General features: G+C 44.4%; 1 protein-coding gene across 5 annotated transcripts in view; it reads right to left on the bottom strand.

The window, feature by feature from the left end:
- Nucleotides 1-14,041, bottom strand: part of DDX11 (DEAD/H-box helicase 11) — a 43,217-nt gene that overhangs the window by 28,241 nt on the left and 935 nt on the right. For 4 of the 5 annotated variants that reach the window (XM_037878208.2, XM_037878204.2, XM_043540678.1 and 1 more), the window contains exons 2-7: nt 13,670-13,816; nt 11,697-11,933; nt 9,079-9,165; nt 4,605-4,762; nt 3,086-3,131; nt 1,972-2,079 (exon numbers count right to left, since the gene is read on the bottom strand). In XM_037878208.2, coding sequence (XP_037734136.1) covers nt 1,972-2,079; nt 3,086-3,131; nt 4,605-4,762; nt 9,079-9,165; nt 11,697-11,933; nt 13,670-13,816 — 783 coding nt within the window. The remainder of the gene's footprint in view (nt 1-1,971; nt 2,080-3,085; nt 3,132-4,604; nt 4,763-9,078; nt 9,166-11,696; nt 11,934-13,669; nt 13,817-14,041) is intronic. The other variant, XM_043540671.1, reaches the window with a different exon arrangement.

Below are 14,041 nucleotides of genomic sequence, written 5' to 3' on the forward strand. Positions count from 1 at the left end.
CTTCAGCCCAGGGCGGTGGGGCTCGGGCTTCAGCCCCAGGTCCCAGTGAGTCTAACACTGGCCATGCTCTCTGGTTTATTTTGGCGGCCCCCCGAAACCTGCTCACGGCCCCTGGACGAGAACCACTGTTCTACAGTGCATGGGATGCTGCCAGGTGTGCATACTTTGCCTTACTCCAGAACGAGTTACCAAATCTTCTGTATGCCACCATAAAGTTTATACACCAGCAAGCAGACCAAAAAAAAAAAAAGGTGCCCCAAAGATGGTCTATGCCTGCATCCATGGTTCTGTGGTTTTCCCATTTACGCCAGCACCTGCAGGAATACTAAAACAAAGCAAGGGACTGCTTTCCTAACACTTCAGGTGCTTGTGATGTCCCCAAAGTAGAAGAGGAAAGCAAGGCTCTTGAACGTATGACGAGGGTGGCCAAAGCACAGTCCATGGGCCAAACACCACCCCTGGATGCTCTAATTTTTAATACAGAGGTTCACCCCTGGAGATTACAGGTTCCAGCACTTGATCCAAGTGTGACACAGCGGCCCATTGTTGGTTCATTACACTGTGTCAGCAACTCTTGTCTGGCTGGACATACTCACTACACCTAACACGCTGTTGTCATAATCTGTATCTAAAAAGTATCATATAAAGTATCGTATGTGAACTAGTAACACACTGGTCATTAATATTGGGTAGTGTATATACATGTGATATATGACAAGTTATACATGTGTGCTGAGAATACATGTGTTTTTAAGATGTCTGGCAGACAAAGCTTAAGTCACCTCCACCTCAGACAAAGGAATGCGGTCCCTCCTGCTTTAATGAGTCTCCAATGTAAATTGAGACAAGAGAGACAGTGAAAGTACATTTACATAAAAGGTAAACAAAACTAGGAAGTGAGGAGACAGTCACTTTACTAACTCAACAGGGGGGAAGAGACTGCAAACATTAACATGGCATCAGCTCCCTGGTGGACACAGCAAGCTGAGCCCCAAGAGAGGCTTCCCAACTTTGAATACAAAGACAAAACTTTGAGGATATAAGCAGAGAGAGAAAAAGCCATACTGGCATCCCTCACTTGAGGGACTAACGAGGCTAGAGCTCTTGAAGTCACAGAATAGTGACACAGCCAAGGGGGTTGAAGTCTCTGGGAACAGAGTGTAGGTGAGAAACCTGCATAGGCAAAGATTGTAACTTGCTGAAATTAAGTTTGAGTCCTAGAAACATTTATTTGTTGGTAACCATTTCTATCCTCATTCCTTATACTTGGTATCACTTAAACCTATGCCCCAAGTTAATAAACTTATTTTACTTTTATCATAAACCAACTCAGTGCTTTCATTGAAGAGGGTTTGTCAACCCAAGTTAGGTTAGTAAGCTGCTGTGTACTGTGTACTTTTAAAGAAGCAACAAACTTGATAAGGTTTTTTGGGTGCTATAGCAAGGGCGGAGCATTGCAAAGGAAGATGTCTCTGCAGAACTCTGGAATTGGAGTTCATTGATTGTTACCTGCTAGGCCAGGTTTGGACTTGCAGAGTCCCAAAGAGTTTGCTGGCAAGGCAGACAAGCTGGCATGTCAGGGAGCTGACATACTGCTTAGCAGCAGCAAAGCTCTCACTTGCTGAGGCTGAGAGGGGTAACACAGTGGCTCACAGTTCTGGGAACCTCAGCAGGTTGTCACATTAAGCTCATGCTGTGGAATAAGGCACCACCACAATGCCAAATTAAAAAGATTAGCTAGTATTCGCTCTGATTTTGGCAACCTAAGTTAAGCCCACGCATTGCTAATGTCACTTTCAGAGGAGCAAAATTTGGGCATCTGAGGAATTGACTCTCAAATATTTTTACTAGGTGTTTACTAGTGACATAACGGTCATACCCACACACATCTCCCGGGATTTCAAGAAGGATTGTTGTATTTGTGAGACAGCATTTCAGTTCCCCTGGGAACCACCTCAGAGTGCTGCATACCTGCCTGGACCCCAGTGACACCAGCCGTATCTCCTCACCAAAAGGGCTCTTCTGAACTTCATGCACAAACTGAGCCAGCTGGGAGTGTGTGCGGCTGCAGTAGTAAATCTGTGATGAAAAAGAAAAGGAAGGCTAGAGGAACTCAAGGAGGGCTGTCTGCCTACCCTGCCATGAGAGAATCTGGATGGGAAAGACCCACAAATACTGGACAGGAGGGACTTCGAGACAGACTCATGGGACACTTGGAGACCCCCATGACCGCACATAGGACCATCTTTTGTCTGACTGTCGAATATCCTGAGGGAAGTAAGGCACTGCGTGACTCAGTAGGAGGGTTCAGCCTCTGGAACTAGCATCCCACCTGTGAGGACCAAACCTGACAGCTGGCAAGTGAATAGACGCAGACTCATGATGCCACATCCAGATGCCAGGGGGCATGCTGGTAGCAAGTTACCTACAATACATCCTAGCAGTGAAAGGTGACATTTGTGTCTCCCAATCTAATCAAGGAGTCAATGTGTGACTGGATTCCAAATAGCCCTCACAAGGTGCTGGGACATTTAATGAAGCATTTCCTGCCTTGCTTATTGAGCGTGCCTTTCAAAGGCTGAACATTGTCAGGGGCCAGCTGACTGTAGCATTATCTCTTACTAACAGGAGTAAAGCATAGGAAAAAAACCCTGCTAAGATAAATTTTAAGAGACTCTTGCCATATCTCCCAAGTTTCAGAGATACTCTCCAGGTAACACAGCAGCATGCGCCACCAGTCCAGGCACTAGAGAACCAAGTGGCACGCAAACAGTGGCTTTTAAAAGTAATAAATGGCCATTTCCAGTAGTGTGCATTTACAGTGACTTCAGGGAGAAAATCTTAGCGATCTCAGCAGAGTAAGCTGCCTAAATAGCCAGTATAATTCAAAAGGAGATGGTGGCAGAGATCCCCTTAGCAGGGCAGTGGCATCCACAAAGCTGCTTTTTGACAGGTTGAGGAGTAATCCAGATCCCCAGTTCCTAGATCCCGCTGTCCCATATCACACTGTAGCTGTAAGGAAACTTTAATTCTTCTTTTACACACATTGTAAAGGGGAAGCATTAGATGCCCCTCCACATCTTACCTTGGTCACATGCTCCTCCTCCAAATCATCATCATCTTCATCCAACCTGTGGGGGTGGGGAAAATAAAATCGTTTTCTTTCAGCAGCTTTCCAAAAGATTTGTCTCATATACAGTGCTTCAAAGTGACTTCAAGTGAGGTGGTAGCATCAGCTCAGGAAAAACCTCAGTCTACTGAACCATTAGTTGTATTAAAGTCAGATTTCTACAAGTGGCCTGTAAGTCTGATGAACAGCAATCTGGGGTTAAACATGCACTTTTTAGCAATTACGATTCAGTATCCCGCACTAATCTGAGCATTCTTTGGCATCCTCTTTACTAGGCACTTTAAAGAGTTCATGAGGATTTACTAGCTCATGAGCTCCAGGCCCCTGCTAATCAGTTCCACAATATTCCTTGGTACACTGGTTAAAATGAAACCTCAAACACATACGTACGCACACAAAGCAGAGAGAGAGGTCAGGCGAGCCAAAAATCTAATACACGAGATTCTCCAACAGGTGTTAAAATAAACCAGAGTGCATGGCTGAGTGGTGCAGGCATTAAGTTTGAAGCAGAATTTGATGCAATTTGCCATGTGTTTTGAGCCTTTAGGATGAAACTGAGGCACTATCTGCTCTCTGCATTCAGTAACGAACCAAGGGTATTTTTGGGCAAGTAGGTATTTGCCCTAGTGTTCTTGACTAAAATCATCTCCTCCCCATACTATTGCATAACAACATATGCTCCAGGTGCATGCCTAGTTACCCGAGAAGTGACTGCATTTTAGTGCTTGGTAAAGCAATTCCATTTACATGTAGTTTAACAAGCGTTTTGGATTTATTCAGATGGAAAGTACTATATAAATATTTATTATACTTGCTGGTAAATCCAAATTTTACATGTGTTTTGTTTTTCCCTGGTAACACATGGTTTAAGCTGAAATCCAGATTCCAAAGGAACAACTGTGTGTATATGAGAGAGAGACTGTGTGTGGTTTTTATGCAGCGGTTCAGTGTCCTTCAATATGTTCATGTCTTCTTTTTAAATTCTAGAGCCTCAAAAGCTGTCAGTACTAATCTGCAGGATTAACATCTTCTACTAACACCCTGAGGAGTATTTTGCTTCTCTGATGTAAGGAATTTGAACTCAAGTTATTTACCCAGTTCTCAGAGGGTTTATATGGGGAAATAGGCCAGGATGAAGTGGATGGCTCTACCCATTCCAGATAAGATGCACTTCTTCAGATCAGAGTTCAAGCCACAGTGCTGTCAGCATGAAGCTGATCCAGCTGAACAAAAGCCTTTGCGGTTCATGTAATTATATGGAAATACAGAATCTGCCTTCCAAGGACCAAATAGGGGAGGAACTCCAGATTTATGTGCCAGAGAGATACATTTAGATCTAAAAGAAGGATGCCTGAATTTCCACACGAGAACCCCAGGAACCAGCAAACGAGAAACCCCCCACACCATTATCACTACCTAAATGTGATACAAGCAGTAAGTCCCGGGCAAGGAATCACTCACTCCCAACCCTTACCACGATCCCACTTTCTTCTCCTCATCACTCTCATACTCGGCAAGAATCAGCTCCTCCTCCTCCTGATCCAGCTGCTCTAGAACATCTGACCCTAACTCCGTCGACAAGATCTCTGTACTGAGCTGGAGCAGCCGCTGAGTCTCATCATCTTCAAGCCTCTGAAATTAGCACAAAGGACTATTATTCACTCAAAGACAGAGAGCACCATTCCGTACAACAGACAGTTCAGAGGGCAGCACCGTCTCCTACAGAATGGAGGGAACAGGATTCATCCACATCCCCAGCAGAACAGAGAGGTACACGACCAGCGGTCTCTGGAACTGCTCAGCAACACAGGATGCAGTCAGTACATAAGAATATAAGAATGGCCATACTGGGTCAGACCAAAGGTCCATCCAGCCCAGTATCCTGTCTGCCGACAGTGGCCAATGCCAGGTGCCCCAGAGGGAACGAACCTAACAGGTAATGCTCTAGTGATCTCTCTCCTGCCATCCATCTCCACCCTCTGACAAACAGAGGCTAGGGACACCGTTACTTACCCATCCTGGCTAATAGCCATTAATGGACTTAACCTCCATAAATTTATCTAGTTCTCTTTTAAACCCTGTTATAGTTCTAGCCTTCACAACCTCCTCAGGCAAGGAGTTCCAAAGGTTGACTGTGCGTTGAGTGAAGAACTTCCTTTTATTTGTTTTAAACCTGCTACCCATTAATTTCATTTGGTGGCCCCTAGTTCTTATATATGGGAACAAGTAAATAACTTTTCCTTATTCACTTTCTCCACACCACTCATGATTTTATAGACCTCTATCATATCCCCCCTTAGTCTCCTCTTTTCCAAGCTGAAAAGTCCTAGCCTCTTTAATCTCTCCTCATATGGGACCCATTCCAAACCCCTAATCATTTTAGTTGCCCTTCTCTGAACCTTTTCTAATGCCAGTATATCTTTTTTGAGATGAGGGGATCACATCTGTACGCAGTATTCAAGATGTGGGCGTACCATGGATTTATATACGGGCAATAAGATATTCTCCATCTTATTCTCTATCCCTTTTTTTAATGATTCCTAACATCCCATTTGCTATTTTGACTGCCGCTGCACACTGCATGGACATCTTCAGAGAACTATCCACAATGACTCCAAGATCTTTCTCCTGATTAGTTGTAGCTAAATTAGCCCCCATCATATTGAATGTATCGTTGGAGTTATTTTTTCCAACATGCATTACTTTACATTTATCCACATTAAATTTCATTTGCCATTTTGTTGCCCAATCACTTAGTTTTGTGAGATCTTTTTGAAGTTTTTCAGTCTGCTTTGGCCTTAACTATCTTGAGCAGTTTAGTATCATCTGCAAACTTTGCCACCTCACTGTTTAGCCCTTTCTCCAGATCATTTATGAATAGGTTGAATAGGATTGGTCCTAGGACTGCCCCTTGGGGAACACCACTAGTTACCCCTCTCCATTCTGAAAATTTACCATTTATTCCTACCCTTTGTTCTGTCTTTTAACCAGTTCTCAATCCATGAAAGGATCTTCCCTCTTATCCCATGACAACTTAATTTACTTAAGAGCCTTTGGTGAGGGACCTTGTCAAAGGCTTTCTGGAAATCCAAGTACACTATGTCCACTGGATCCCCCTTGTTCACATGTTTGTTGACCCCCTCAAAGAATTCTAATAGATTAGTAAGACATGATCTCCCTTTACAGAAACTATGTTGACTTTTGCGCAACAATTTATGTTCTTCTATGTGTCTGACAATTTTATTCTTTACTATTGTTTCAACTAATTTGCCCAATACTGACGTTAGACTTACCGGTCTGTAATTGCCAGGATCACCTCTAGAGCCCTTCTTAAATATTGGCATTACATTAGCTATCTTCCAGTCCTTGGGTACAGTAACTGATTTAAAGGACAGGTTACAAGCCATAGTTAATCGTTCCACAATTTCACATTTGAGTTCTTTCAGAACTCTTGGGTGAATGCCATCTGGTCCCGGTGACTTGTTACTGTTAAGTTTCTCAATTAATTCCAAAACCTCCTCTAGTGTCACTTCAATCTGTGACAATTCCTCAGATTTGTCACCTACAAAAGACAGCTCAGGTTTGGGAATCTCCCTAACATCCTCAGCCATGAAGACTGAAGCAAAGAATTCATTTATGAACGTCAACTATGAATTTAGTTTCTCTGCGATGACTTTATCGTCTTTAAGTGCTCCTTTTGTATCTCAATCATCCAGAGGCCCCACTGGTTGTTTAGCAGGCTTCCTGCTTCTGATGTACTTAAACATTTTGTTATTACCTTTTGAATTTTTGGCTAGCTGTTCTTCAAACTCCTTTTTGACTTATTAAATTTTTACATTTAATTTGGCAGTGTTTATGCTCCTTTCTGTTTATCTCACTAGGATTTGACTTCCACTTTTTAAAAGATGCCTTTTTATCTCTCACTGCTTCTTTTCCACGGTGGTTAAGCAACGATGGCTCTTTTTTAGTTCTTTTACTATGTTTTTTAATTTGGGGTATACATTTAAGTTGAGCCTCTATTATGGTGTCTTTGAAAAGCGTCCATGCAGCTTGCAGGGATTTCACTCTAGTCACTGTGCATTTTAATTTCTGTTTAACTAACCTCCTCATTTTTGCATAGTTCCCTTTTCTGAAATTAAATGCCACAGTGTTGGGCTGTTGAGGTGTTCTTCCCACCAAAGGAATGTTAAATGTTGGTCACTATTTCCAAGCGGTCCTGTTATAGTTACCTCTTGGACCGCTTCACTCAGGACTAGATTGAGAGTTGCCTCTCCCCTTGTGGGTTCCTGTACCAGCTGCTCCAAGAAGCAGTCATTTAAAGTATCAAGAAATTTTGTCTTTGCATTTCGTCCTGAGGTGACATGTACCCAATCAGTATGGGGATAACTGAAATACCCCACTATTACTGAGTTTTTTATTTTGATAGCCTCTCTAATCTCCCTTAGCATTTCATCGTCACTACCACTGTCCTGGTCAGGTGGTCAATAATAGATCCCATCTCGTCCATCATCCTGTCTGACAGGGGCCAGTACAAGACAGTGTGCAAAAAAGCATGTAGTAGAATATATGTAATAAACTGTCCATAAGTGGATTTTCTCCTAGTTCCAAGCTGCTAGCGGTTGATCTATGTCCTGAAGCATATCCCATATCCTTATATCCCTTACGGCTTAAAAAACAAAACAAAAACATTTTGATGTTCTTATTCCTAGAAGTATCTAACCCTTTTATGGATTCTACTAAAATCATCATCAATAATATCTTATGAAAGTAAGTTCCATGGGTTAATTTTGTGCTCTGTAAAAAAGGGGGCTTTTATCAGTTTTAAATTAATCACCTTTCCATTTCAATGAATGCCCCCTGATTCTTGTGGTATGAAAATGGGGAAACAGCACCTGATCCACCTTCTCTAGATTATTCATTGTTTTGTATAATTTGACCTTATTGTTATTTGTCTCTTTTCTAAACTAAGCAGTTCCATTTTTTTAGTCCCTCCTTATAGGGAAATTTTTAATTATACCTAATTATTTTTGTCTCTGCGCCCTTTTTAGTTCAGCTGTATCCTATGAGATGGTGTGACCAGAACTGAATACATATTCCAGGTGAAGGCATGCTAACTATTTATATAATAGCATATTTTCCTAATAGGTGACTGAACACAGAATTGCCTGCTCAAGCACACAGAATGAGCATACTCAAATTTCGGCAGGTGTCTCTGAAACTTTGGCCCACAGCATAACCAGATGCATAATTAGATGCTCAGAATTGAGAGAACTAAGACTAGCCCCCCAGTCAGCCCTCTTCTTAGTGAGCAAAAATAAAATCTACTGTCTTTATTCACAAGGCATGGCCATTTCCAAACCACATTAACATATCACTGTGTGAAGCAAGACAATAGATGTAATTGTTCCCCAAAGGGGAACCTAACTAACTAAACAAATAAAATAAAAAACCCTCAGATTAACTTCATGGAGCTGTTTTTGGTTTTTTTGCTGCCACAGTCAGGAGCTGAAGTTGAACCCAAATCTAGAGACTATTAAAAAAAAAATAATAATAATCCAACACATTTCTACTCTTTTTAGTGAATTTTCAAAACAACCAAATAACAAAGCTTTTTGAAAACACTAGAAGCAGACATACAGGATGACAACAGAAGGGAGTATAGTCCACCAAAGCACATCCTCTTCCTCTCCAGGCACATAAATGCAATCACAGGAAATATTCCATATCAAAATCACCCATATCTTGAGAGCTTCCAAAACAAACTGAGACAAACTTGTAACACACAATCCAAGACTTTACCGCCCCAATCTTGCAAACACTTACACACACAAGTAGTCCCAATGACTTCAACGAGAATATTCATGAGAAAAAAGGCACATGTATGAACAAGCAATAGCAGGACCTGAACCTCTAGTACAGAAACGCCTCTGCTCTCTGGGATAACTCACCTTTCTTTTTGATGCATATTTGAGTTGCACGTTATGGCGAATTTTCTCAAGACGAGCCTCTCGCTTCTTCCTCCTGATTTGCTCTTCCTGAAATGAAAGGTGTATATAGGACAATTTACTAATTTAGGCTTAGAACCCAAACAACATTCCTCTCTAGGATCCCGAACCTCCCTTAGCCCCGAAGGCCTGCTCCCACTCCTGCGCCCCTAATCCCTGCGCCCCCTGCACTCCTAACCCCTGCATCCCCCTCCTGCACCCACATGTGGAAACTAACCTGAATGCACGAAGCAGCTGGCATTGCTGTTCACTCCCCCGGGACTGCTGCTCCTCTGCCCCCTGCACACCTCTAACGAGCTGTGAAGGGGGGAGCGAGGAGCAAAATTAGGGCTCCCTGCATCCAGGTCACTTTCCCCACCTGGGCTGCATAAGGAGAGGGCACAAGAGCAGCAGTTGCTTATGCCTCACAGCACAGCTGGGAAAAGTGACCAGGACGCAGGGAGCCCTGGTGTGTATGAGAGAGAGAGAGGGTAAAAGCAGCTAACAAAAGCCAAAGCTGGCCAAAACACCAGACATGTGCTGCTCCCACTAAAAGGAAACCATCACACTACCTCATCCTTCACACTTCTCATCTGAACTACCAGGGCTTGAATTAAATTTTTGTATGAAATTGGGGTGAATTTAAAAACTGTTTAAAATGTTTTAACAATAAAAAAATATGAAGAACTTTCATACATTTTATTTACAGTATCATTATTCATACTAGTCTTGCTAGTCCTTCCCCCCAGGCAGAGAGGCACAGAGACTCGATCAGAACCAGCTGTGCCCCCCACAAGACCCAGCCAACCCTCCAAATCGGACCTGACCCACATCCCTCCCCAGACCAAACTGGACCCAACCCGCATCCCTCCCTAGACTGAACTCCCTGAACTGGACCAGACCCAAATCCCTCCCTAGACCAGGGGTGCTGGCAAGTGGGATGGGGCCGGGGGAACTGGGGAAGGTCCAGTTTCCCCCAGGGGTGCTGGTGGGGGGATGGGCAGGGCGCACTGGGTCTCCCCAGGGGCTACTGGTGAGGCGATGGGGTGAAGGGACTCCAGTTGCTCCACAGGGCTCGTGCCGAGGGGGCTTATCTGGAGCAAGGAGCACCCACGGGTTGGGGAGTCCGTCCACTGGGTGCTGGTGCCACCTCCTGCCCAGCATGGTCCAGGACCCCCACGCTCCCCGGCCTCCGCATTCGAATAATGGCAGGGCCGGGGCGGGCAGACGGGGAGAGCTGCATGCGCAGCACCCTCCCACCAGCACTGCCCCAGGCCTGGCAGGGGTCGCGTCACAGGAGAGCCCAGCTATCTGCAGCAGCCCAAAACCCCCCAGGCCTACCACCAAGCCTCCCTACCCCGTTCTCTCCACCAAGTGGTACGAGCCTCTGGGAGGAGGAGGTAGGGCCATAGCAGATAAGGGCTCCTCTCAGCCCCCGTCACTGGCCGGTGCCCTCAGCTGGCAGCCGGCTGGCCAAGAGGAGCAAGGGGAGAGGGAGAAAGGGAGTGGGGAGGGAGAAGGCAGCCCTGGGCCCGCGGGCCGAGAGGAGCGGTGAAGTGGGAAGCTGGGCCGGAAGAGGGAGAGAAACCAGCACCGCAGCTGCTTGGCCACAGTGTGCAAGTGGAGCGCCAGATCGGGCCAGCACATGGCACCCTCTTTGGTGAGCCACCCTGCGCAACCACCCTGGCTGCCCGCCACAAAGGCTGGCCCTACTTATACCTCCAGCAATCAGCAGCTAGCCATATAGCAGATAGCTAGGGCATCTCCAGAATCAGTGAATTCTGATGACTTGGGGGGCATGGGCTGATTTAGATGTTTTTCTAGACCAATGGTTCTCAACTCGTAGCTTGCAGGCCACTTGCAGCCAATCAGCACACAGCTGCGGCCCATGTGACATCCTCAGGGCCATACAGGTAGTGTGTGTGTGTGTGTGTATATATATATATATATATGTTGTGCAGATGCGGCCCACATAACACCTAGAGAGTTTCATATGCAGCCCACAATGGTACACAGGTTGAGAACCACTGCTGTAGACCCTATGCTTTTGTTCTCTCTCACACATGCATAGTTTCTGATCTTTCTGGCTGCGAAGAGCCATGTGGCCATTAATCTCTGTCATCTAGTGACACAAACAGACATTGGTGCAAAGAGGGTTTGGGAATTATACCATTCACCTTAATATGGGATTACCTTTGAAACCAGTTTATGACCACTATGTGCCAATCTTGTTTCACTGCAGATAGTCACACCAGAAACATCCAGCTTATGGTTTAAACCACTGGAGCTGAACGTCCCTCTCAGCTGCCATTTTCCCAGCTCGTTGAGAGGACGTTCTCCAGAAATACAGCTGAAAGTTATGAACATGTAAATAGCTGCATGTCTTTTGATTATTGGTATAATTGGGACACTTGCTACAGTCCTTAGACACAAGAGTAAAAGTATCATTTACATATGGTCAGCTACCAGCGCTTAGCAGATCAGAACATTTGACTTTACAAAGTTCCCTGTTCCCACTATGCCATCCACTGTGTTCCTTACAGACTGCTACTGATCTTGACTATAAAGGAGCATTGTTTGACCTTTAGTCTGTCCACCATGGCCCTCTCTTCTTTTTTCTGCATAAACTCAGTAATCCAATCTAGCTCCCCTACTGAGCCCTGGCAGTTTGAGGCCTCTGCACAGCATGACGTCGGCTGTTGTTGCTTGTCTTGTCCATTATGTTCATCTGCAAGGAGGCGGGCCTCCTCCTGCTTCTTTTTTTCTTCAAAATCTCGGAGCCAAGAGAGCGCTCCACAGATAAGACTCAAGGATTTTCCCTGCAATTAAAAAAAGAACAAAAATATCCAAACACACATGGTGAAAATGGGAGTTATCACAGCCCTTAAAAGAATCCCAATGACAAAACATATTTCATTATGTTAAATATGCCTCTGTGGAGCTCAGGTTATGCTTGAAGCAATAAAAGATTTTATTCAAAATGTACAGGATGCTACAGAGGTTGCACAAGATAAAGGCCTTAGCCTCTGATGTTTGCTGGTGTTATAATAAAGAAATAGGAACCCTAAGGCATATGCTATGGGACAGTCCAGCAGCCAGACAGCTGTGGAAAGAGGTGAACACGCGTTAAAACAGTGCTTAGTTTCAGCAACGAAACCTCAACCAAAAAGTATATCCTACATCATTTATGTGCCAAGCTGTGTTAACTCTGCCACAAAGATTTTGGTTCTTGAGGACTGCAATGATCACCAGGTGCATGATTTTACAAAAATGAAGGAGTACACGAATGTCTACGATAGAGCAGTGGTACTCAGACCTGTCCGAGTTAGCAGCCAAAGAAAGAATATCCTATCACCATACAGAGCAATTATATGAATCTGAAGAAATCTGGACCCTGTTTCTAGATATGTTTGGATTAAAAAAATGTTGAGATGACTCAAAGAATGCCAGACCTCCATTCCACTTAACTCCTCCTCTCTTTCCCTCCCCCGCTTCCCTCCACTCCCTGTTCATGTATTTCTTTTTCTATTTTATTATTGTTACCTCCACCCTAACATGCTACGTCTATATAGCATTGCCTGGTTTTGTATTGTCTGGTCTGACTTTTTGACAAACTGTACAATTGCATAATTGCATAAATTCTACTGGATACCCTATGAAGCATGTGGTATTCAGAAACACATACAAGCTGCAAGTCATTTATCTTTTTTGTACTTTTCATCTGTTTCTTTAAGAAAATCGATTAAAAAAAAATCACAAAAAACCCACAAGAGGTGACACATTGATTCAAAACTAGATGTATTAATACAAGTTTGACAAGAAGGATTTCCATAAGGAAAAGGCACAAGGCCACTGCTAGATGACAAGCCCCAGAGATGTGGCTCGGTAGTATTTGCAATAATGAGAATAACACAAACATAATTATATTATATATAAGGCAAATTTCACTTTTAATGCTTTTACATTTCTGTCTTGAGTAAGTCCCTTCCACTCCTACTTATTTTTGATCCCCTTTAAATGCCACATCTTTCTGGTATGGAGGCGCACAATCTACACGCACTATTACATTATATTCCCATCACTAGCATACAGACAGGGGCTATTGCTTCCAGACAGTGTGATGTATTCTTTTTAATATGCAACTCAAATTTCCACTGGCACTTTTAAGATACTACAGTAGATCATATGACTAGTACAACTTTTGAAGTCTGCTACCTACCCTATGACCTATTTCAGAATTACTGCTTTCCAGGTTTCTCCAGGCCATTGACTGACTAGTGTTGTTATTCCCCAGCCTAGATGTAGTTTGTCCAGGCAGAATCTTTTTATTGCTAGCATGTTTCTCCTGTTTTTATTTGTACCTTTTCTCCATGACAATTATAAGCCAAAGGTAGCTGGCAACAGCTCTACGCTCCCTGACAACTCAATAATTCTGGATCCAAACAGGATTGAAAGGGATACTGAAGAAACTTGCAGGGGTGGTACTGTTTGTTAACTACAGTCTCTTCAATATCCAAATGCAGGACAGGCTCAGCAACACACCGCTCTCACTTACCGTCCCTGTGGGACTCTCAAAGATCCCGACTTTGCCAGCCTCCAGAACATCATACAGCTTGGCCATGAAATCCTCTTGGATGGAGTAAGGGGTGTAAGGAAATGGGAAATTAACCCTGCCCTTTCCCTGAGCTGCACCAGCCGCCTCCTGGCAGAGAAAACACATTCCATGTGAAGTGTGCTAACACAGCTCTGCATGCCTCTCGTTACCTCTGCCAGCCCCGGGGCCAGTCCCTGAGCCTGACCCCTCCAGCCCTGGTGCCAGCCCCCAGAGCAGCCCCACGGCCAGTCCCCGAGCCTGACCCAAAGAGCAGCACCGCGGCCAGTCCCCGAGCCTGACCCCCCAGCCCCTCTGCCAGCCCCCAGAGCAGCC

The sequence above is a fragment of the Chelonia mydas genome, chromosome 1 (genome assembly GCF_015237465.2).
Source record: "Chelonia mydas isolate rCheMyd1 chromosome 1, rCheMyd1.pri.v2, whole genome shotgun sequence".
Classification (NCBI taxonomy): domain Eukaryota; kingdom Metazoa; phylum Chordata; order Testudines; family Cheloniidae; genus Chelonia; species Chelonia mydas.